The sequence below is a fragment of the Gouania willdenowi genome, chromosome 14 (assembly GCF_900634775.1).
Source record: "Gouania willdenowi chromosome 14, fGouWil2.1, whole genome shotgun sequence".
Classification (NCBI taxonomy): Eukaryota; Metazoa; Chordata; class Actinopteri; order Blenniiformes; family Gobiesocidae; genus Gouania; species Gouania willdenowi.
Window position 1 is genome coordinate 25,774,613 of NC_041057.1, and position 26,053 is coordinate 25,800,665.

General features: G+C 39.4%; 1 protein-coding gene across 2 annotated transcripts in view; it reads right to left on the reverse strand.

Annotated features, from left to right (window-relative positions):
* The window catches only part of sptbn4a (spectrin, beta, non-erythrocytic 4a), a 53,454-nt gene extending 28,178 nt beyond the window's left edge, over nt 1-25,276 (reverse strand). Inside the window, exons 1-2 of one of the 2 annotated variants that reach the window (XM_028465879.1) lie at nt 24,513-25,276; nt 24,125-24,280 (exon numbers count right to left, since the gene is read on the reverse strand). In XM_028465879.1, coding sequence (XP_028321680.1) covers nt 24,125-24,247 — 123 coding nt within the window. In that variant the 5' untranslated portion in view covers nt 24,248-24,280; nt 24,513-25,276. Of the gene's footprint in view, nt 1-24,124 lie in introns of both variants that reach the window. The other variant, XM_028465878.1, reaches the window with a different exon arrangement.
* Nucleotides 25,277-26,053: the final 777 nt, after the last annotated feature.

The window sequence follows — 26,053 nt, forward strand, 5'->3', positions numbered from 1 at the left end:
GAGAGAATGGTGGCACACTAAAGGGAAACAGGGAAGCAAAAAGAAGAGAGAATCAAAGGTGCATGGAACAGGAAGGAGGCTGCAGCTTTGCTGAGCTGTTACAGCGAGGGCTAGAATCCAAAGGACATGCAATATACTGTGATCAGCATGGCTTCCAAGTGTCTCATCAGCCCCAATAAGTATCATGGCATGTGTAGTAAAAAAAAAATAAAGGTTTGCTGAGACAGCAAATATAAAACAGTGGATGTAACTAAATAACTTCAGTTACACACAAATACTGTTGTATCACACGGGTGTTTTGTTCACCTAACAAAAGATGGAGCTCTTTTAACTTCCACATTTTTACAGTGAAGACAGTTCTGTCGACCTGACAGGGAACCTTCACTTATTTACAGGAATCACACATACACACAATCCCTGAGTCACACCCACAGCAATTTCATCACATGCCTCTTCTGTAGTCGGCAGAAGAGGCATGCACACAAAGGGGTGCCGGTCATATAGCTTCCACCGCCAAATGCCGGAAAAAATTTCCAGTGCAGTTCAAAAATGGTGAGTATGATGGGAGGCACTGAAAGAGAAATGGTGTTTGGTAAGCAAACCAGTTTTGGACTGGTGCTGCATGACGAAAGCTCACATAAAACAATAAACATACCGATTTCTTTGATGTTATGAATTATTTACAGTATATGCTCTGGTGGTATGAGAATGTTGGGGAGTCTGGCCAGAAATGTGAGAATATGGGCTGTGTTGTATGTTGTAAGTTCCGCATGACGTTGGAGGACACCACATGTACTGGAAATGGCAACACACATTGGCCTCTATTTATTAACCGATCGTACTTTTAGATCTTAGAGTACGATGTGGGTTTGACCAAATTTACGCAAGTCAGAATTGATAATTGATAAATATCAATTCTGACGTGAGAGTATGATCAGATTTCACTTCAGGTCTGACCTCATATACACACATCTGGGTGTGTGGATTTGTGCTGCAGCACAGGTTGATAAATGAGGGCCATTGTGATTTTCCCGCAACGATGGCCAGGAACATCTATAATGGCTCTGTTTCCAATGTTGTTTCTTTCCCCTCTTCTGGCCTTTATTTTAATTGCACCTCATACATTCACTAAACACACACATTCACACAGGGGTTAGGGAAGTGCTTCTCCATTGGGGGGCCTCTGCTCTGATTCCTTCTGGCCTGGGCTTCGTCTGCTGCTGACACTGGGCCCATGGGTGGGGGTGGGGGATTGTACGCTGGTGGGGTGCCTCGGGATGGGAGGTTGGGGCAGTGTTGGGGTGCCTTGGGATACACTTGTACTGGGCTTAACCTTAGACACTTTGATCCCAAATACCAGTTTTAGGTATAACCACTCACTCACAGAAGGAAAAAAAAGAGAATGCGAGCCAATAGACCCCTTAAAGGTGCAGTCCGTGGCTCTCAGATGCCTCTCTCCTTCTCCCTCCCCGCTGCTCTCTTGCCCTGCCTCCAAACTTTCCAAAGTCCCTCCCTCAGAGGAGCTAACAAGCTAACGTTAGCCCAAAAGCAACATCACAATAATATAACATGCTCTGTTAAAAGCATATTACTGCAGGGCTTCTCTCTCTCTCAATGTGCACACACCTCAGCTGAAGCAGCAACAACACAGTGTCACTTACAGCAGCCACACGGAGGCTGATGCGCACACATGAACAACACATGCACTACAGACTTCTAGTGTAACAATTACAAATCAAACATAATGTAAATCAAGCAGCAGTAATTGCAAGCAGAAAAGTCGCTAATTCCATCTTCTACTTCTCCAGACCATACACTGTAAAAAAGACGGTGCTACAGCCCTGGGAAAGGGGCGGGGACTGTGAGCAACAGCGGTCAGACAGCCCATCAAACACAATCCTGGCTCTGATTGGTTGTTTTTGCTTGGTTACTGTGCATTCTGGCAATCTGCCAAAGGCTGCAGGAGCAGCAGGGGGGGCTCAATGTTTTTTCACACAAACTACTAGTTTCATGTTAAGCATTTCTTACATAGTGAGGGTTAGAGCATGCTGAGTGGAGTGACGGAGCGCATGTGGGGCGCGCTTATCAGACCTGGGACAGGGGACAGGGGGCGGGGAAGAACACACGCAGCGCATACACGATTCCACCCAATATCAGCTGCAGTCTGCGTGAAAGGCTTCTCAACACAAAATCGGATAAAGTCAAATATGAGGACCTGATACTGTGGAGAACCTCATCAGAATCAGCATCACGTCTTTTAAAATTATAAAAAAAGAAATGACCTGTTATTTCAGCCACTGCTTGTGTTTTTTTTAAAAATGTATATATTTACAGAATAAAAAAACAAAACAGGATTCCAGCAACCCATTGCAGCAGGATAATCATAATCAAAAAGTGTGTACATTTACCTTAAAAAACACAAAACATATCCACAGACCTTAACCATAACTGTCACTGACCCAAAACTTAGCCACATGTGGACAAAAAAATAAAACAAATGTATTCGCTGTGTCCTGTGTTCCCCAGTAATGGGTGAGCTATACTGTTGACCTTGGCGTATAATAGCTGAATCTATGGTTCTATAAAAAAAATTATTCTACACCGAGATCCTACAGTTTGATAAATCACAGGTTCATTCAGTTCTAAACTCCAGCAGGTTCAGCTAAAGGGAGATTGGTAGTAACAATGCTGGGTAAGAAAAAATAAAAATAAAATATGACCTCCAACCTACATGAACACAGATTTGTTTCTTAGTTTGAAAAACAATGTAACACAAATGTATTCAACAATCATGTTGCGTCCTGTATGTTGTATCTCAATTTCTATAAAACAAGATATATTCATATCTCTCTGAGCCACCCTTAACTCAAATTAAACAATGTACAACCCAAATTGTCTCAATGTATAATGAAAATAAATGTATCCCTTCCGGGCCCCAAATTCAACAAACCAAATATCAGTTCTTATCAGACTCTCATCCTTATAGAATGTTAAAATAACACAATAAAATAAAATAAAGTCATTGACTTCGAGCTGCTTTGCTTGGAATGTTCCTCTGTTAATTATTCAATCCAGAGTTTATTATGACATCATGTGTCAGTTTTCTTTTTTTTTTTTTTTTTTGTTACCTTGGTCCCAAGGGTGAAAGAAAAATAACTGAGCTCTCAGTGGAAAGGAAAAAGTATCAAAATAAAATATGAAACTCCTTAGATGGCTCCTTAGATGGCTCCTTTGATTCGATTCCTTACTGCTCCTGGCACCACATCCCCACTTCTGCGTCCTGAAGAAGGATTCCTCTGAGCAGTGGAGATGATCTGGTTGTGGTGGGAACAAATCCTCTGTTGCCAGTGAATTGTCTCTCAACAAAAAACCCTACACACGACATGAGTGTGCGGAAAATTATCGTTCATTTTCAACTTTTCTGATCCATAGTCCATTTGTTAACTAAATAATGAAGTTTGATCATGTTGAAAACCAAAAAACTAAATAAAAAACAACTAAATAATATCTTTTTGACATATTAAATTTAAATTAAACACAAAATCTAAATATTTACTTTGACCTTCAATGAACATGCACAAATTATTAATATCTTGCTTTTAGCTTAGCAAAACTCAGCATCATCCATATCTTCAGTTCACACGTCATATCCTGACTGTTAACTACTTTCATTATACAACGACAACACAAAACAACATAACACACAACATTATCATTTCATAAACATATTATACAACTTAACACTAACTTCAGGTGCTAACTCACCCCAGCATCTTCCAATGAAAAAAAACACATCAGCTCCTCAAGCTCGCTTGCAGTTATTTCTGGTTTTAACACTCCCTCTCTGACAAAAAAATATAAATCAACTACTCATCATTTTGAACCGTGCACATAAATTTTACTTTGATTACAGACCTGTCCGTGGCGGATGAAGTAGCTCAGAGAGGCACAATCCTTTTCGTGTGTGTGTGTGTGTGTGTGTGTGTGTGTGTGTGTGTGTGTGTGTGCAGTATGTAGCTTGCAGCATGGCCTCAGGGTGAAGTGCGCATGTGGGGTGCGTTCAAGCAAAACTAGAGTGACAGAATAACCCGAGTTACAAATGCATCAGCTACTGCTTAATGCTATCGACACATCGACACAAACATTAAAACATTTGCAAATATAATATCTCTAATTAATGTCAATGTTTACAAAACTACATTACACCAGTTAAGTCAACTATTCATCAGCATGCATGGCTGTGCTACCTGCTCTACCCCATACCTCTCAGTCTTCCTCACACTCTTATTTGCACCCTCCCTCTTCCGAAGTAAGTAAGTAAGTAAATAAGTAAGTTTTATTTATAAAGCACTTTTTGCAGATAAAATCACAAAGTGCTGTGCAGAGTTGTGGTAAAAGTACAAGTGCAACACAATAGAATAATAAAACAAGAGTGCATAAACATCATAAGACCAGCAACATTAAAGGATAAATAAAAATTAAAATCCAGTTAACTAAAAGCTTTTCTGTAAAATGAAGTCTTCAGCAGTTTTTTAAAAGAGTCCACACAGTTGAGCTCCCTGAGAGACTGGTGCAGGTTATTCCAGAGTCTGGGAGCTACAGCCTGGAACGCCAGGTCTCCTCTGGTTTTAAATTTAGTTTTTGGGGTCTTTAGGAGACCCTGACCTGAAGACCGAAGGCATCGCCCTGATGAGTAGGGGCACAACAAGTCCGAGATATATTTAGGGGCCTCACCATGTAATGCTCGGAACGTGAGAACTAATATTTTATATTCTATGCAAAACTTAACTGGAAGCCATTGCAGAGTAGCAAGAATGGGGGTGATGTGGGATGTTCTAGAAGCACCAGTTAAAAGTCTAGCAGCAGCGTTCTGAAAGATCTGGAGTCTGTTTAGGGTCGACTTATTAAAACAAGTAAAAACAGAATTACAATAGTCAATACGAGATGATATAAATGCGTGTATGACCAGTTCCAGATCCTCTCTTCAAAAAAAAAAAAAGTGCCTCTCTGTGGTCTTTTTTTTAATAGTGCTTACTAGTGTTGTGTTCAAGACCACACTATCCGAGACCAGAATGCACCAAGACAAGACCAAGACTTTCGGGAGCCGAGATCGAGTCAAGACCAAGACCGAGACAAGCCGAGACCAAGACCAAGACCATAAACATTTTTTTTTCAATTTAAAAAAATATATAAATAATTAAAATTATGACAAGGTTCGACAGTTAAATAACATTCTCTCTTTAATTTTAGTTTATTTTAAATACATTTGACGGACAAAAAAGGTGCCTGCAAAAATTAACTAAATTATTAAAACGACTACTGCTACTGATAAATACATAATTATTCTACATATTTGAAAACAAGATTTTTATGTCAGCTGATTGTACAGCAAGTGTTTAAAAGTATTTCTGCCAATAAATAATGATTCTTGATTCTGATTCTTTGAGTTGTGCAGATCAACAGGTCACAGATTTCACAAGATAATTTTTTAGTTTGAAAACGCCTTTACACAGGTTATTTTTATTAATTCACTTAGTTGATATAGTTTAATTTGGTTGCTGTAATGTAACTAGGATATTCAATTAACAAAGGTTTCCAACTGTAACTGTAAAAGTGAAACTTTCTGAAATAAAACTACAAACAAGTTGTCATCAGTGTAAAAAACAAAGAGCTACAGGTAGATGTGAAACTAAATAAAACAAACTCAAACCCTGGAAAAGTCATGTGACAAATTAATCAATAGTTCTTGTTGAGAAAGATTATTATTCTTCTGGATACAGTGGAAACAGAAACTATAAAAATAGTTATATTGTGAACCTGTTTATAATGTAGGGAACATATTATAAACATAAATGTAATTGGAGTCTAAAGCCACAAAAAAAACACCACTTTAAAAAGAAAATAGACTAATATAAGACCTCTTTACAGTTATTTGACTCATTCTGTGCTAGTGCAACTTGTGGTGATGACGCACTGGTGACGACATAATCCAAGATGGCGGCGGCCCGGACTACAGCCGACACTATGTAATAAAAGCCTTAAAAACATGGATATAATGAAAAGAGTGAATGGACAGAGGCATAAACAACTAAATACTTTGACAACTAATGACTTGAGGAGAACTTTATTTTTATACTTAAAGGGGACATATCATGCTAAATCCACTTTTTTAGCCCTTAAATGCATTTTGTTGTATATTTAGAGTGCTTAGAAGTACTGAAAAAATCAAATTAGTCTCTTCAGGTGCTCTGTAGATATCTTTATATTCTGTTTTGCTCATATTTTTCAATCTGTTTCGATTTTTCTATACTCTATTAAATTTTTTGAACTATTACATCACAGTATTTGCAGCGGAACTGACAAATTAGGACATCGACTCCAGGTCCAACACTTTGAGGAATCCGCCATTTTTATTTCTCGCTTTTATTTTGTAGTCCAAGCTCCAGGATGCAGAAGTTACGAGAGGATAAGTCAAAATGTTTGGTTGTTGGATGTAGTAACCCACACACTTCATTACACCGTCTCCCAGCATCAGAACCTTTTCAAAGTGCCTGGTTGAGTTTTATTTTTCAAGGAAATGTACCCACATCTGTGGGTAAGGTCATTTTTGTGTGCGCGCAGCACTTCAAGGATGACTGCTTCAGCAACCTCCACCAGTGTAAAGAAGGATTTGCCGAAAGACTTTGTCTGATTGAGGGTTCAATTCCTTCTATCTTTGGAGACGACGAACAGAGCACTTCGATAAGCTGTAAATAACGCTAAAAAGTGTGATGATAAGACGTCCCTGTCATTGTTTTGTTAGCATTAGCAGTTGCACCGTCTTCATATGTTAGCGCTGTGTGCTCGTTTTAGATCCTTGATGATATGGCCTACGTGGTTTAATTTAAGTCTAAAGTTTTCATTAGTCATTTCATTTTGCCGTTTTTGTCTTTGAAAAGACTGTATTAAAATGCATTTCGTGATGTTAGTTTGGCGCTAGCGTTAGCTCGGTGCTTGTGTTAGCTCACTTGTTAGGGTTCTGCAGGTTCATCATCTTCATTTTCATCTCGCTCTGCCGGGTCAGACTCTGGCTCAAACATGTAAGGCTGGATGGACAAGTCTTCTGTTGTTGACATTTTGTAAATAACCTCTGAATAAAAAGTTTATGCGCTGCTACATAGCCATATCTCTTCTGTCAAACTACAAAAATGGCCGAGCAGGGTGGAGTTGAACCGAGTGTCACCTGAAGAGGGGGCGGGGTATGGAGTGTCTCATTTGCATTTAAAGAGACCGCACCAAAATGAGTTGCTCTCAGAAGCACATCAGAAAAGGGGTAGAAAAGGGGTGGAGCTAAAATAATGAGGAATTCAGACCCAAGCATTGCAGTTCTGCTTTATATAGACCATAACTGTATGATTTATATGTAAAAAGGAAGGATTTAAAACCATGATATGTCCCCTTTAAGAATTAACTATAAATGTTATAATAAGTCGGAGAAACCAAGCGCTATTGTTTCCTGACACAAGGAGTGGCCTATGGGCATCATAGAATCTAGGAAGGTGGTCATTATGGACGCCAACCTGATGGGGGGCGATCTGTGAGAGGTTACTGGGACGTGAGCCTCCAGTGCTCCTGCATCAATTACTTGGGTCTCTCAGCAGTGTTTCTTCTGCTGAGGCATTTCCTTCCATACCGTGAAGTCGTGAAGTTCACAGCAGGTGACGATAATCTGCTCATCATAGTTGCTATCGTGGTGTGAGAGTGTCGGTCCGTACAGTGTGAGAATATGAATCGTGAGCTGCGCAAATTCGGACTCTGCACAGTTTGAGCTGGAACGGAGTACAACGATTGAAAAATCCACATAGTGTATGCCCGCCTTTATGTGTCTTACTTTTCTTCTGCGTCACATATAAACAAGAAAGCACTTATATTGTTCCCATAATCAAAAGTGTTGACATATTTCACTCCAAAATATATACTTCTTGAGCAGTGTTTTCACAAATTTTTTCAAAAATATTTAAAGAAAGCAAATGATTTGCCATCGCTGCCCCGACCCTCTGGAACTCACTCACCATTCACATCAGAAACTTGGACTCACTGACCACCTATAAAAAACTGCTCAAACTTCATCTGTTTCAGCTCGCCGACAACCTACAATAGCACTCCAATTCGTTATTTAACTGCTTCAATTTGTAAAGTATCTTTGAGTTCCCTGAAAAGTGCTATATAAAACGTATGTATTATTATTATTATTATTAATAATATTATTTGCTAAAGTATGTACCAAAGATAACAGCTGAAGATCCCACAGAAGGAATGTCACCTAACCCAACAAGGCAGTGGCTGATATGTGCCCCACGCAGGTGGATGTAGCAGTGGGAGGGGACCAAGTGATATTCCCGGCCATTTTTGCCATGCAGGCAGGAGGAACGTCACCTAACAGATCGGAGTGAGTGGATGGTACACACACAGGTGGAGTGTAAAAGGAATGGGTGATATACGAACACCAGAGAGAGGACATGGTGGGAGGAGTCGAGTAGGATAACCCTTACAGCAGTGGCCTGGCCCGCTGGGAAACACGATTAAGAAAGAGTTCCTGTCATCACAGCCACTAATATTGCTCCAAAAAATAGAATACAAAATCTCAGTTCTTACGTTCCGAGCGTTACATGGTCAGGCCCCTCAATATATCATGGACTGGTTGAGCCCCTACACTTCAGGGCGAAGCCTTCGGTCCTCACACCAGGGTCTCCAAAAGATCCCAAAAACTAAATTTAAAACCCGAGGAGACCTGGCATTCCAGGCTATGGCCCCCAGACTCTGGAATAACCTGCATCAGTCTCTCTGGGAGCTTAAATGTGTGAACACTTTTAAAAAACTGTTGAAGACTTCGCTTTTCAGAAAAGCTTTTAGTTAACTGGATTTTAAATTTTTATTATCCATTTATGTTGCTGCTCTTATGATGTATATGCACCCATGATTTATTATTCTATTATGATGTTGTACTTGTATCTTCACCACAGCTCTGTACAGCACTTTGTGATTTTATCTGCAAAAAGCGCTTTATAAATTACTTACTTAACCATTTCATACTGTACAGATTGAGGAATGAGGGGTTGTATGCCCAGAGAATGGCTGTTTCTCGCCATCTAAAGGTAGTGTGCTTTATTTTGCCAGTAAAATACTGGGAGAGCAAGGACAATTCACCATTTGTTAGTTTGGGTTACGAAAGTTGTGACATTCACAGAAATGCCTTGATTGCTTAAATCAGTCACGCAGATTCACACATAGACAGAGGTGGGCAAAGTACTCAATTATTTTACTTAAATGAAAGTACAGATATTCCCTGTCAAAAACGACTCCAAATTCACCAATACAAGTAAAAGTAGCTAAGTAAAAACCTAAGTATTGAAAGTAAATAAAAATCACAAACATACATTTCCTCGTTATCAGCATTCTGCTGGCTCACACTTGTACCTGTTCTCTATCTGCTAAAAATTGTGGCAAAGAGATTTTCTTCAAAAGTGTGTTACAACGAAGATGCTTTATTTATAATCATAATTGCAAAAATTGATATATGTATATAATAACTAACATAACGCCATTTAAGTGCATCCTTTGTTTTGCTAACCAGACTTTATATTGTTAGCATTAAATTGTTGCTTTCAATATCAAAAACCTTGAATGTGGTTCTAAAATACATCCATGGATGCTCAGGTAGAGTATTTTCATCCTCTCAGGGTCAATCTCTGCCAAAGCGATTTCCAAATAACAACACTATTAGATGTGGCCTGCCTCTCTCTGATTTGTACTTGCATTGACAAGCCTGATGTATTAAAGGTTTGGTAGAAATGGGACAACCTGTATGAGGATCAACAGAAACTTAACAAGAGTAACTATAGAACAATATTTAAAGCCAGACATGCAAACAACAAAGGGATGAAAAAGGTGACAAAAAAAAAAAAATCCAACGGTGGAAGGTTTGGGGGGATTCTTCCTCAGATAAATATTTTGAATTTAACACATAAATTAAGCAATCTCGAACACTCTGAAGAGTACAATAAGGCTAAATACACTTTTCTTCAAGCAAAAAACAACATGTATTCACTGTACTTTCATCATAGGGTGAAAAAACTGGCAAACATTAACAGGACTTACATAGGGTACTATAAAATATTTTTATTTCTTTTCAAATTCTGTTTTCCACATTTTATATATATATATATATATATAAAAGTGTGTTACAACTAAGATGCTTTATTTATTATCGTAATTGCAAAAAATGATATATGAGCATATATATATATATATATATATATTTAAATAAAATTCTGAAACAATTGGTTTTCAACTCCTGTGAGTAAACAAAATGATAAATTCATAAAAAAAGAAAACCATAATTAAACTAAAATGTATGTCAAAATAAAAGTGTAATTGAAAACCATGTGTAAACTCCAACTGAAAGGTAGCTATAGATTGTACTGACATGGATTATTCTTACTACTCCTTTTTAATTATTTATAATATCTCATAAAAAGATGTATGAATCAGAGCAGCATTAATATTAGTCAAATCCCCGCAGGGATCAATGGTTTACTATGTTTTGATCAACTTAATTTAAAATAACCTAATTTAAATTCTCCTGATGATATTATTCCAAATGATCAGACAAATATAGACACAAAATGCATTAGTTATTTCACCACTAGGGGCCAGAATATTAGAAGCTATTAAGTGATCATGAACCTATGATGTTTCAGACTCTACCATCCCTGGCATCAGTCTCATCCACAACACAACTTGCTTCCACATATCTTCTGTATCACTGATTAGATGTGGATTGTTTTAAACATTCTGAGCAGGTGAAGCTCTGCCCCTCCCTCCCTGTTTGTAGAGCTTCACCAGAAACGGATGGAGCTTCACAGACACAAAAGTCAAGCAGGAACTGCTCTGCTCTGTATTTAGGAGTGCGTGATAAGTTGCATAGTTTTTTTGGCAGTTTAGTCAGTGTTGTGGGTGGCTGATTCGATTTTTAGCTCTGGATTGGATGCAGTTCGGGGGGAATTAATGAATGGCCTCTTCATGATGAGGACGTTTCATTCACATTATGTCATATGTTTATGTGGGCTTGATTTACTGAAGTCCCAAATAAAGAGAACTAACTGGTTGCAAATGCTGTATTTTTGCCTGTTGTGTGTGATTAACTAAGAATGCCAATGCAGTTAATAACTGGTGCAAAAATTGGAAAAGACCTCCTTGTTTAAAATTGGGAGTAGCTCAAGCTTGTGCAGAAATGCAGCGTGGCTGAGGGGAGGCATTACAAGTGCATATAAAATGTTGAAGGTGTTATTGGAAGAGGCTTATTGATACGTGAATTGCGGCAAATACTGCAACCTGGAGATATATTAGATAATTTTAATAATTCAGAGTTTAGATTTCACTTGCCTAAAACTAATTTAGGAGGTCTAGGAAAAATATATGTTTTATTTTTTAATTAAAAAAAAAAAAAAAAAAAAAAAATGAAACGGGACAGCAAACACGAGCCGATCTAATACAAAGCAGTTTTTAATGAGCCTGTTTCAAAAGTTTAGCATTTAGCAGCTTTTTTATTGTTTCACTTTTGCATTTAACACAGACAATGCATTAATAAAAAAAAAACATAATAATCAGAAATATCAAAGCCAAAGTGATCTTGAACTCATTGGCTGCCAGCCATTTACAGAACAACTACCACCCTAACCCATTTTTCCATATTTTGACTGATTTTTAAAGACCCACAGAATATTATGTACTATGACCATGTAAAATCTGAAACAATAGACTCTCTACTTCCATCAGAAAAAAAAAAATAGTTTCTGACTTCTTTCATTCTTCCGTAATCAGCAGTTGAATATAGGTAAGTTTTACACAAAAAGCCAGTTTCTGACAAAAAAACTGAGAAAAAAGGCTTTTTCTAAAAAAAAACAGATGCAGCCAGGCCATCAGAAAGAGAGGGGAGGGAGGAGCCCCAGGCCACCCCCCCACAGCAGAGCAGCCCCTCAGATGCCCCCAAGATCTCAGTCCGAGAAGCAGCCACCGCCCCCAACACACACATCCGAGAAAGCCCCAAGGAGCCGAGCACCCAGCGCATCCCCGCCCCCATGTTTAAGTGTCAGTATGCAACATTTTAACTCTCCTGATTCATGCAATTATTTCATTTCCATTACATTTCATAGAAAAATAAAATGATCATCTAACAAACACTTTAAACTAATCTCATAACATGTAACCAGGGTGCAAACTACGGGGGAGCCAGGGGGGTCTCAGCCCCCTTAAATGAGCTCCCCTGGAAACATGATTTGTGAAATTTTGGGGGGTCACTTAAATATTGGCAAACTGCTGTTTTCCCATGTATTTCCTTTATTTTATTATTTTTTGAATTATCATAATCATGGATCATGTGTAGCATTTTATGTATGATTTGCGAATCATTATTTCACTTTAATAAAGAAGCCAGCCTGCATGCAGTTCTTGTCGTCACCATTGAAGTGTGGGGTCCCATGCCTTAAACGTCACTTTAAAGGGGAGGTTTGATGAAAAAATCACTTTCTAATGGTTTTGCTACGGTGATATACTGTACATCCTTTTAGCCTCATTCAGAGGGCCAAAGTTGAAAAAGTTCTGTTTCCTCCCTTCTAACCCTTCTTGCCTGGCAGGTGACCTATCTGCACTACTGGACCCCAAATTGAACTACTTTTCCTGCTGCTGCTGTCGTGTTGAGAGTCACTGCTTGGAGCCACGGCCATTGTTCACACACATCAGCTGTTAGCACTACGTGCTAATGCTACACCAGCCTATGCAGCGAGACCCGACATCGCTTGTGAATTGAAGGAAACGATGGGGATGTTTACGGATTCGTGGCTCACAGCACAAACAACGGACTCGGTTGTGGAATTTGATGGCTTCCAACTTTTACGCGGTGAGGAACGACGAAGAGTAGTAAGCGGACAGGAGAGACTCTGGCTGTGTGTGTGTGAGGAAAGGAGTAGCTGCTACTGCTGCTCTGGTTCTGCAGCACACTTTTTTGACTCAAGATCACAATAGCTGCTTAAATAGCCATGTGTTTTACAGTAATGTGCAGTTTTTTGGATGAAAACAAAAACAAGAGTGTGTGCATTGACGGCCTGAAAAGGTGGATTCCGGAATCAGGCCTGGCCAAGTACGGACACTTAATAAAAAACTTGGTAAGCCAGCTAGAGAGGCAGTGAATGAGTTCCACGACTAGAAGTTGCAAAATAAACCACTAGGCAAAACATTGGAAACGCTTTGTGCAGCAAGCAGAACATATCTCCCCACCTCATCAGAGAGGGTTTTCTGCTGTCAATGACACTGACAGCAAAACCTGCAATAGACTGCGCGAAAACAGCCTCTCGTCGCTCCTTTTTGGGGATCTTAATTGACCCTTATTAGAGAAATTCAACCCAACACTCCTGGATTAAATCAGGTCATCGCCTGTCCACATCATGGGCTTCTGGACCAACAGCAAAGGTAGTTGATCCCAGGCCTGTGTGGTCGCTTCTGTTTTAAGGTAAGCGCTATAAACTGTATTATTAATTGTTAGCACTATGTTGTGGGTTATTGCATTAAATGCTACAGATTTTCATCATAAATGCAGACATTAATACATTGGTGGGAGATACACAGCCTGGCCAATTTTTAAAAACATTTTTTTATTATGATGGTCGTGTGTGTTTTGTCATTGATTGGTTTGTTAATTTGCTTTATAGTATTTCTGAGGTTATTTTGCGCATGTTGATGCAGACTTGATCCCTTGTAGACAGGCTGACATGGTTTTGATTTAGATTTGATTGAGTTTGGATGCATGTGTGGAGGTTGGATGTGATAGGTGCTTACATGTGCTGACATAAGGCAAGTAGACGTACAGGTTTGTAATAATGGATGTGTTTTGCAAAGCCTGGTTTATGCTTGACGGACGCGGGACGTCGCGAGGTGTGCGCACCAAAAATCACATCACCGCGCAATTATGTCATATTTTACAAAAATCCACCTTGCGTTTTTTAAAAATATATCTTTTATCATATAATATATAACATATACCAGATAACGTATATCTGCAAACATTTGTCATAATGTTTTAGTGAAAATGAACATTTAAAGATGGTAATTTAAGGTGCAGCAGTATTTAACAAAGTACTAACTACATCTCTCATATGTATTTATCTTTGTGAGTTTGAATACTGGAAAGTAATTCTTATTTTAGATGGAGCTCATTGATAACTAGAGCTCCTGAGGGCACCTCACATGGTCTATGTGGGCTACCTGGTGCCCGTGGGCCTTGTGTTGATGGCCCCTGATATCGACTATAGAGGGTTTTCACGGTGCATCATCAACCCAGACGTCCCCATTTTGGAGATAAGCAGCAGGTTTGCAAACAACACACACACGAGCAAATCCCAAATTTTGAGAGGAAATGGTGAACTTTTGCTGTGTTTTTGGCTGTACTAAACGTAATAACTAACCACCGTTGTTGCACCAGTTGTTAATGGTGTATATGCAAACACCGCCGCCCTCATCTCCCGTCTTGCATTTTAATCCAGCTTCAGGTAGTCCAGTATGTTCAGACTGACATTGGAACGCAGGATGGAAGGAAGTGGCGTTCTCTGAGGATTAGCATTTAGCTTGGTTGCCCTCCTTACTCCTGCTTCTGATCACACCGCTTACGTGTCCTCCGCTGGCGGACACCGCTGGTTCGAGGATCCACTGCTTCGCAGGTCACTGGATGTAGTCAGCGTAGCAATTCGAGGCTCGAGGTCCAGAGTAGTTCCATCTAACGGACTATACCTGTTTGATTTGCCTAAATCTAAGATTGTTTGGCGGTCGTGTACTATTTTAGAGTCAATATATATCTGTAGCTAACGTGAGCCCCTACAGCCGCAGCCGACCTCCAAACTTCTATAAGATTTAAGGTCTTCCGCTGTGAATGGCTTGGTGAAATCCAGGTATTGATGATATCAGGATATATAATAGAAGAAGGACTCTCCGGGTCGTCATTGATTCAAGACGAGGAAGCCGACTCGTATGGATCTGCACCACCAATAAACCGTATTTTTTCCTGCGGACCAAGTCTTTCCCTGTATACCTTTGCACCTGTAATGCAGTTTGAGGAGCTTTTCTGTTATTTATCCATTTCAGAGTACACCTCTGTGAGCCTCCAACATGTAGTGTCAATATCTGCTTACCTCCAACCTGGCCGCGCATCCGGGTTACTGCCCAGAAAGTGATGTTAGTGAAAGCCCTCTGTTTGATTTAAATATTATATAAATATTTTATTGATTATTGGTGATATCAAAATGTTAACTGGAGCATTAAACATCCATTATTTTTGTTTCCGCTGCCTCTTCTGGCCATATTCAGTGCAATCTTTATTCTTTGTGTAAAGCTGTGAGAATTACCACTTGCTTTTGGGAGGTACTATATTTATGAGCAAAAACAGGCACGGCAAACAGCTCCAGGTTTGCCAAATGTGACTGCACGTACTGCATTAATGTATGTGCGCTATGTTGCATGCTTGACAGATACACTCCTGATTGCCTGGGTTTGTACCATTTTTCAGTTATTGATAACGTGTAGAAATTGATATAACGACAAAACTACTTATATATACATTACATAAAATGATTAGACATTCTGATTTCCGGAACTTTGATTCAAGAAAGTTTCACTCATTGAATGTTAATACATTTTAATAAATAACCCAGTCATACACCGTAGTATAGAGTGTACAATATGCATGCTGATTGATTGACTGTTGGCTATCAAACTGGCTATTGAAAACTATCCAATGGGAAATCTAAAAGAAAATGCTTTTTTAAACAACTTATTTCATGCACTTTGATTATGTTTCAGAACTGTTGTCAAATACACGTAACTGGAGTCTGTCTATTCAGCATGGGTATGTTTGAAGCTGTCCTCATTCTCAGAACAACATAACCTGGACATTGCCTCCTGCATTTCAGCATGAGAGTAGTTAGTGTGATAATAATGATGCTATCTAAAGCTATCTATCTAACTCCATAGGCGAGAGGTGTGCGAATCGATCAAAAATATTGATAGTATCGATACCAACGGTGGGATCGTTATTGAACGATATCAGTGTAAAATAATGATCGATCATTCATTAGATCTCCTGTGCGCACTTACTGCAAACAAAGAGGCAACCTGTCTGTGTCTTGTCAGTGCTGCTGCTCAACTGTAACCTGCATAAAAGGCTGTAAGATACAGCATTAAGTAACACTACAAGCATACAAAAAATCAACGCTGAGAAACTGAGAGTGGGGGAGATGCACGGCGCCCATTCCCTGTCTTGACAGACCCAAACCTAGAATATCCAGGTTGATAATAATGGTCATCTTTGCCATCAGTTAATATTAACTTTCAAAGTGCAACTGGCCATATGTTACTGAACATAATTTGTCATGTTTTATCCCAGTATTTGAAGTTAAGATAAATCTTTATTCTTTCCACAACTGGGAAAATTTACATTTACAATAGCAAACAAGCAATATATATAAGTGCAATTAGAAATATATATATATATAAGTGTAATTAGAAAAAAAGTTATGCACAGAACAATTTAACTCAAATAAAGATGCACATAACCAGGTATGAAATGTGTGCTGATAAAATAAGAGGTTTTAAAAGAAAAAAACATACAGATAAAAAAATACTAATATTTACTGAAATTTAAACACATATACTGAATATAACATGGCGCAAACCGATTGATTATAATTATCCTTATTTTAACTATAAAATCAATATTGAATGATTACATACAAGTTACTATTTTTTATTTAACTTAGCCAATTTCCCAAGAGCAGTAGAGATCACAAGGAGCCTGGCATCAATGATGGTGAAGTCATCAATAAACTTTGCCCATATTGTGTCCTTAAATTTTAACAAAAAAAAGAAAAAAATCACAAAAACACCTAAAGGGCAGCAGTTTGATTGTACTTATTAAATAGTTTTTAAAAAGTATCGGATCGGAATCTGCAATATTGGCTCTGAATCGGATCGACACAAAATTTTCCAGTATCATACATCTCTAGGAGGCTGTGCCAAAACCTCTTAGTGAGTTACAACCCATATAAAGTAATTCTCCAAAAAGTAGACTGACAATGCACGAAAAGCAACATTTGAATACAAAATGTAACATTAAGATGGAAACAATAATGTAAAATATTTCATAGACACACTATTTACTACTTGTTGTATTGAGCATCAGCATGAAAAATGGTGGCATGAGAACTTAAGTATGTTCACTCCCCACTACGTGGTAAGGGGTGTGAATTTCAATCTGTCAAAACAACACAATATCACTGTTTTAGAAAACTGGTTAATGATGGAAACAGAATCCCCAAACCACTATTGTGTCACACACTTTTGCTAAACCACCAAACACCAAACAAGAGTCTTATAAAAGGCTGTTTGGCCTTAGCAGAGAAAGTTTAGCAAATGTTTCATGGGCTAAACACACATCCTTAGCTCTGCTGCTCACCCTACAAATGCATGTTGACATAGTTAAACTTAGTGTTGTGGTAGTCGAGACCGGTCTTGGTCTCGAGACCAAATTTTAAAGGTCTCGGTCTCGTCTCGGACTCTGAAGCATTTTGACTTGGTTTTGTCTTGGACTCGGGCTGCCCGGACTCGGGATTTTCTCTCAAGACCGTTCGAGACCAGCACTAATTCCTGCTATTTTTAAACTTTTTTATAATGTGATAATAACACGGAGAAGAACGGGATAAAACAATTCTTTATTCATTCTTTAATCCACCCCATATAATGACCACAACCTTCCTTAATGTGACTGAGTGACGTGTATGACACACTCATGTGTCTGTGTCTGGCTACGGTTTTAGTTTGGACCGCGGAACGCGAGGGAAATAGAAACTAATCACCAGTAAAAATCCCAGTAAAACTCCAGACACAATCAGCTGGAATAAATAGTTGCTCCCTGGTAAAGACAGTTGCTCCAACAACTGGTAAAATGATAAACTTGTGATATTACAGCCTGTGAATGCAGTATGAAGACGCATTTACTCCGCCTAATGCCTGCCGTCCGGTGAAGCCTGTTCCGTTTACCATGTTTACTGAGGTCCGTGTGTGTTTAATAAGTCCATGTGTGTCCGTGTGAAAGTCCGCATGTTTATGCCTCCGTCCATCCACTCTTTTCATTATATCCACGTCTTTTAAGGCTATTATTACATAGTGTCGGATGTAGTCCCGGCCGCCGCCATCTTGGATTATGTCGTCACCAGCGCGTCATCACCGCAAGTCGCACAAGCGCAGAATCTAGTCTATTTTCTTTTTAAAGTGGTGTTTTTTTTGTGGCTTTAGACTCCAATTACATTTATGTATATATGTTCCCTACAATATAAACAGGTTCACAATATAACTATTTTTTATAGTTTCTGTTTACACTGTTTCCAGAATAATAATAATAATTCTCAACAACAACTATTGATTAATTTGTCACATGACTGTTCCAGGGTTTTTTTAATTGAAAAAAAAAAATGTTTATGGTCTTGGTCTTGACTCAGTCTCGGCTCGTGGAAATCTTGGTCTTGTCTTAGTCTCGTTGCATTCTGGTCTCGGACAAGTCTTGGTCTCGGATAGTTTGGTCTTGAACACAACACGAGTTAAACTAGAGTATACAAATTAGTCATATGTTGCCATTTCCGATTAGATTAGTACAGCTACACTGGTTAATTATTATGGATATTCCTATAAACTTCAAGTGATTTATGGGGATGTAAATATTTTCTCGACAATATGGTCTACCTAAATGACAACATAGCTGAAACAAGCACTCACAATTGGATACTTTAGTCGCAATACGCATATTTCCATTAACTCTGTATATATTTAATTAAGGCTACAGTGAAGATCCACTAAGCCCCATGTGAAACCTCTGATTGGCTCATTCAAACCTTTTTACACTTCCCTCGCTGTTTGTTCTTAAAACTGATTGTAAAGAAAATGATTGCTTGTTTTTTGGTAGTCTTCTAGTTGACAGTGACATAAATTATTTTATAATAGCTTTAGTCATCCCGCATGAGTTGGTTCTAGTCAAGTTTCAATCAGGTATAAAATTGTTGCAGAAAGAAAACTATGATCAAAAATAAATAGTCAATTAGAATAACAGTTTTTGTTCATGTATGTAAAAGGCTTCACTCACTGACACAGACAGCACATGAACTTCTCAGTCAGTAGAATTAATCCAGTTTCAGAAATGCCAAATTGTAAAGGCAGATTAAATGATCTGTGCTGAAAGCTCAAAGCGCACAGTCAGAAGTTGATGAAATACATATAAAATTGCATATTTTTCATTTCATAGCTAACCAAACCGAGACCACTGTATCGAACGGTTCAATACCGATACATGTATTGTTGTGCCTTTGCTTACAAATAATATATGTTCTAAATATTGCTACCGTATAATTCTGCTCTTAATTTGACGCCATGAGATTGAGCCTCGATACTAATACATTTTAGTGTTTTTAAAAAGACTAATCTAAACCAGAGATACAGTATGTATTATTTGTGTGCAACAAATGCTGATGGAGGGAAAAGAGCTTGTGCAAACACCCTGCACAGTCTTGTCAGTGCATTTCAACACATCAACGGTATGTATGGTCAACAGTGTTGGGCGGTAACGCGTTACTTGTAAGAAATAACATCTGCTGCTGATCTTTGTGCTCTGGCTTTATTGTGTCATGGTTAGCCCATGTGTTTGCTAAGCACTGACCCCTGATCCGATAGTGATGCTTGGCACAAGGTCAGTGAATCCTCCTGCTGTAACAGAGAAGCTCACTCAAATCACACACACACACACACACACACACACACACACACACACACACACACACACACACACACACACACACACACACACACACACACTTGCAGCCTGGAGCTGCGCGGCAGGCTTCATGTGCTGAGTAAGTGCTGTGAGAGAACAGAGGTAAGGGGCCGAGACCGTAACCCTTCCAAAAAGGACGCAGAGTTCTCCAATCACGGCAGGACGCAGTGTCATCTTTTCTCTCTGTCTTTCATTTAACGATAAAGTCGGCTGATGGGTGCATTAGGTGATTTTAGCAGGCCTGTTGATGGTTGCCTCTTTAACAGTCTGTGAGAACTCACAGGAAAATTGTGCCAGTCAGCACAAGGAAGTCAATCTTTTTACGAAGCAGCCATCTTCTGCACTTCTGGTTTAGATTCCTTACTCTGAAAGCTCACAAAAAGCGCCATGTGCTAAGCAGCATATAAAGGCTAAACAGAAGGGGTCCAAGAACAGAGCCCTGAGGAACCCCACAGGACATTGGTAATCTGTCAGATTGAAAGTTTCCAATGATTACAAAATAACTTCACTCCTCCAAGTAGGATTTAAACTATTGCATTAATTTTCCATTTAGTCCAACCCATGTTTGCAATCTGTGCAACAAAATTGTATGGTCTACAGTGTCAAATGCAGAGAGCCAATAGAATGAGAACAAATACTTTTCCTGAATCGGTGATTAACCTTATGTCATTGATCACTTTGATAAGAGCAGCTTCTGTGCTGTGATGAGAACGAAAGCCTGACTGAAATGTATCAAGTATTTTGTTGAATGTTAAGAATTGATTCAGTTGGTTGAAGACCACCTTCTCAATGATCTTGGCTATAAATAGAAGGTTGCTGATTGGTCTATAGTTAGCCAGTATAGAGGCCGGTCTTTAAACAACAGTTTTTGGAGCGGGTTTAATATATGAACCTCCTGTTTGTTAACTTTGCAATATGTTTACTACAATTTATCTGTGATGGTCGCTGTGTTTTCTATGTTTTCCTGCACTGGTACAATGAGCCCTGTAGAGTCATTGTAGTGTGGGTGCAGAACCTTGATAGATAAAAAATAAGTTTAGCACAAAGATAAAAGCTGTGTCCAATAATGGAACGATAATATACTATATTAGAATACAACCTTTTGAAGGTGAACCAAACTGCCTTTAACATAACACACAGGCTTGAGTTACACTACATCCGTGTATACAGTGACTTTTACTAGTAGCCTGTTGCTCTGTTGTCCTGTTTAAAAATGTTCTCATCCTTCTCTATGTTAAGTCTAAAATAAAACTGTTCTAGAAGTTACAATAAAAGCTGTATTAACATATCTGGATGCTGTTGAGAAAATAGTTGTAAAAAAATGTTTACTAATTTTTGTCAGAAATGTCTTTTGAGTCATTCATATCAACTATCCTCAAAACATGTATATGTATAAATATATATATATATATATATATATATATATATATATATATATATATATATATATATATATATATATATATATATATATATGTGGGGTTGGCTAACTCTTTGCATTTCCATTCCCATAGAGTCAATGGTTCAATCTAACATTTTAGTGCTTAGTTATGTGTCATCCAATTAATTGGACGTAATGATGTTATGTCTAAGAAGACCAGGAACATTACGGTGGATAGATTTTGACGTTGCACTTACCAAGGAAGGAGTAATAGGACTTTGAAAATCACAGTGGGCATACCATTTGGATGCCACTATCAGCCATCTTACTAGAAATCCATGCATACCTACCACCTGAAAATGAATACACCTCAAAACGGGGAAGTCTACGATACCAGGGAAACCACTGGATTCTTTTAACCTACTCAAACCAGTTGGAGTTACATGAATGGAGCACTTCCTTGAGTAATCACTATGTTGCAGTTTATCTAACGTGTCGATCTCCAAAAGCGTGCAAGTGCTTTTTATTGCATATGCAGCTTCTAAATTGCCTCTCATTTATACAGTCTTTTGTTTGAGCTGTCTTTGTCATTTTGGTTGAGTAATCTCTTTAAATTAATCTCTAGATTAGAGTAAAATTTACCAAGCTCTTCCTGGTTCCCTTGTTTTGCTCGCTAGTATTGTATTCATATTGAAATCAATCCATATCACATTTCAATTATAGGTGACGTTAACTAGCTCCCAGTCTGCTAATTTTCATTCACAACTACCCTTACAAAGCTAATTAACCAATGAAACAAACTTTGTTTAATCTCAGTAAATAGTTCTGTTTCAATCAGTCAAAGAACTGCATGTACAGTCCCAACAAAGACAAAAGTACTGGTGAGTGATGAACTGTGAATATCATTATGTTTCAGCTACACTATAAAACCTATGGTATATAAGATTCACCCAATTTCACCCAAATAATCAATACTTATATTTACTCGTGAGGACAACTTCCAAGAGATTGTTTTGACTTTCATATATGCTATACTGTATAATTTGATATTGCTTATAATATTTTGAAAAAAAAAATCTAACAGTCTGTGTATCAAGAATGTGACCTTAGGAAAATCTACATGTCAACTGGGATGTCCTTCAACTGGAAAGGAGGACGGTCTTTTATTCATCATCGATACCAGTTTTATTAAATCCAACTCATCTATGTGCGTCCGATCTGGTCCCCAGGAAAACCTTCATCATGAAGTTACTAGTGAATGATTTGCTCCCTAGTTTATTATATGAATTTCAAAAAGAATGATTATGTACGGTTGATTGTTGTTGGCCAACTTAAGAAAAAACAATGTTTGTGGCTCCTGGATGATAAATTGTTTCACACCCCCACTGTACAGAGTCAGTGATGTGCTGGTGGCTATCCCAGCTGTCATCAGGTGCAAGCTGTGTGACACCCTGGACAGGATGCAGCCTATCTCAGTGCTAGCACACAACCAGACAATCACATCCATTCAACATGTACTTCTCCAGTGATTACAACTGATGAACACCAATATAACCTCATACGAATGTTTTAGGACTGTGGAAGAAAACAACATAACCCGAGAAAATCAACAAAACTACAAGGAAACCATTCAAATTTCCCAGTTCCACCCAGCCCAAGGGACTCAAATCCAGGGCCTTCTTGCTATGAGCCACATGGGCACATTGCTGTCTATTGTCTGTTTTTCCTCCCTTTTCTTGCTCACAATAAAGAGAGGAACATCAAAAAGTAGGTGCTCACTCTACTTTCAGAAATTTAATTTCAAACACATGTAACTGAAAACTGTAGAAAAACAGTGTGCATATCTGTGACAGGACAGAAGAGTAGCCTTGCTACTCAGGGTTTGAGTTTGAGGAACAGGGTTTGGGATTATTGGTTTAAGGCCCGAGGGCCCAGGTTTTCATTTATTTTGTGCACTGACTTTTCTTCTAAATTTGGTTTTTGCAACAAAGTAGTTCAGTATTGTATTAAACCAGTTGCCCCTTTTTCCTAGCATCTTTGCTTGTATATAGGCTCATCCATCCATCCTTATAGCTAGACTTTGTAGGATGAAATACCCTTGACGGGTCACAAGTCCACCTTAGGGGTCAAACAAAACCAGTTGGACATTGACCCAACACACAATTTTCTGAGCAAACTGCACCAGTTTGGGCCTGATCACAGCTCTCCCCCAAAAAACAGCTTACATTGATGGTCACCACAACATCTCACTGCAGTAACACAATAGTGAATCTAACTGTCCACATGTAGCATTTCAACAGGAAAGTCATTACTTCATTTAAAGAAACCACCTGGGCTTCACTCAGACAAAGATAAAATAGAATTATCTGTGTGGAAGGAATACTACTCTTAATTGCAAAGCATTGTAGGAATGAAGGACAAGATGATAAACCTGAAAAGGTTTTAATAAAATGGGTGAGCATTAAAGAAGCTACATCAAAAAACTCTTTACAAAGACGAGGGAGGTAAATAGTGCATGTGTGATTCTGTGCCCATCACATTGGTCCAGAGTGTGTGTTAAATACACACCGCCTAGGAAGCACAGGAATCACTCTACCTGTAAACCTGATAACAGCATGACTGCTCCAGCAATGTAACCTTGAGGATGTGACTGAGAATGTCCCCCGAGCCATATGATGAAATTAAAGCTGAGTGATGACATCTCACCCACTTTCACCTATCCAGTTCTTCTACCACCACATCCACCACTTTGTATAGGTCATGTGCTCTCCACAACAATCTACACCCACACATATTCACTGCTCATCATTTGTCCCCCACCCCCACCGGTCACCTCCACTCACCTGTTCTATCTTGGCAAGCCATTCCTTATTGCGGGCCAGCTCAGCCATGAAGGCCTGGTGCTTCAGCCACTTTCTGTGCAGCTTTTGAGCCTCATCCCGCGCCGTGTCTCGGGCCATAAGCATCTTCTCCTCTACACCGCTGTCCCAATCACTCAGCTATGGAAGACAAAAATAGCCACCATCAGGAGCCCAGTGTTTGAGCCAGCTTTTATTCACCCCACCTCTCTCCCTCAGGACGTCCTGCCTGCCTTGCCTTCTCTACGCAAGAGCCACCAGCTTTGCTCTGCAGGGGCCTATACCTGTGCTGTCACAACCACCCCACAACCAGCCACCCTTCTCTGGGGTGTAGGGGGGGGATTGGATGGAAGAAAAAATTCAAGGTAAGCACCTCAGCAGCAGCAGTGATAGCAATGGAAGCACTCAAGCCCTTCCTTTAGGGTCGCCCCTGGGTCCTCATGCCCTACCCCTTCATGAGTCCACGAGTCCTGCGATCCTGATGCTGCAGTGTCAGCTAGCCAGTCTCAGGGAAAAATAGGAGGAAATGTGCTAATGACAACAGTGGTAAAGAATGACATTTACATCCAAGTCTACACGTAGACAGGCCTATTCATCTGGTTCCATAAGTATAGGTACAATCCAGCTCCTTCGTGCAGGTTATCATGTAGCATAGCCAAGATGGAAAACGCTGATCATCCATCCACCACACGCTAGTCCCGTCCAAATGTTGGTTCTTTCTATTGCAGCTGTAGACAGGAGGAGGAAGACTTAGAGTGGGAGGAGCAGGTTGAGCGGTATGCAGAGGCAGTGCAGAGGATAAAATGAGCTACCCGCCTCTGAAATGCATCCTTCTCCCACAGCTGCAGAGGTGCACACAAGAGAAGAGGCAAAGGTGCAACGCTGTATTCTCTCCTCAGTTTTCTCTGCCTCCGGTCTTCGAGCTGTTCAGCTGCGCTTGGTGCATGCTGCTGCAGTCCTTGCCTCTTAGCTATGCTCCTGCATGTGCGTGTGTGTGCGCGTGCGTGTGTGTATGTGTGAGTGAGAGAGTCTGTGTGTGCAATCACAATCGGCACTGCAGTGCTGAAGCAGGCAGAGGGGGAGAGAGAGAGAGAGAGAGAGAGAGAGAGGATGGAGAAGGAAAAGGGAGTAGAGGAAATGGAGTAGAGGGGGATGCCAGAGCAAATGAAAAAGAAGAAGTGGAGAGCAAATCAAAAAAGGGTAAAGATGGAGTTGGTGGTGTAATGGGGAGGGGGCTGGTGAAACAGAAAGGTGGAGAGAGTCTGCGTCATCCCTCAGTGTCACCAGGGACATTTTCCTGCACTAGAAATGACTGCACTCTAAGCGAGAGCAGGATTTGGGAAGAAGAAGAGGAAGGAGGTGGTGGAGGGAGGTATTGTGTGAGGACACATGCACACATGGTCCTGGCTGAGACCCAGAGCTCTCCAAGCCTTTTTTGTGCAGCATATATGTCTTTTGCTAAAAGGACACACATCACTGATGTCAAGCTACACACCAAAACAAACTGTTACTCTTCATCGTATGTGTTTGTGATTGGATTTGGCTGCTAAATCTTCTTACTCATCCTAAAAATAGCATTTGCTCACCAATTTATTCTCCATGTCATCGATGTCTAACAAAATCTTCATAGAAAGCCCTAAAAATATTTTCTTGATGGGGAAAACACAGGTCCTGTCATCCATGAGCATGTCAGATTTACACACGCACTACCTGCCGAAGGGTAGTCTCTCCCCTGCTGAGTGTCTATAGGTAAACATATATTCTTTCATTTGAAATTAATTAGCTTGGGTGAATGTTAGATCCTGTTTTGGCAGTGTTGGCGTAATGGTTAAAGGGTACCTGTAGTCAAAATGTGTTTAATGTATTTCCAATAATCAAAACATGTGCACCTTTTAAAAAGAAAAAAAAAAAACA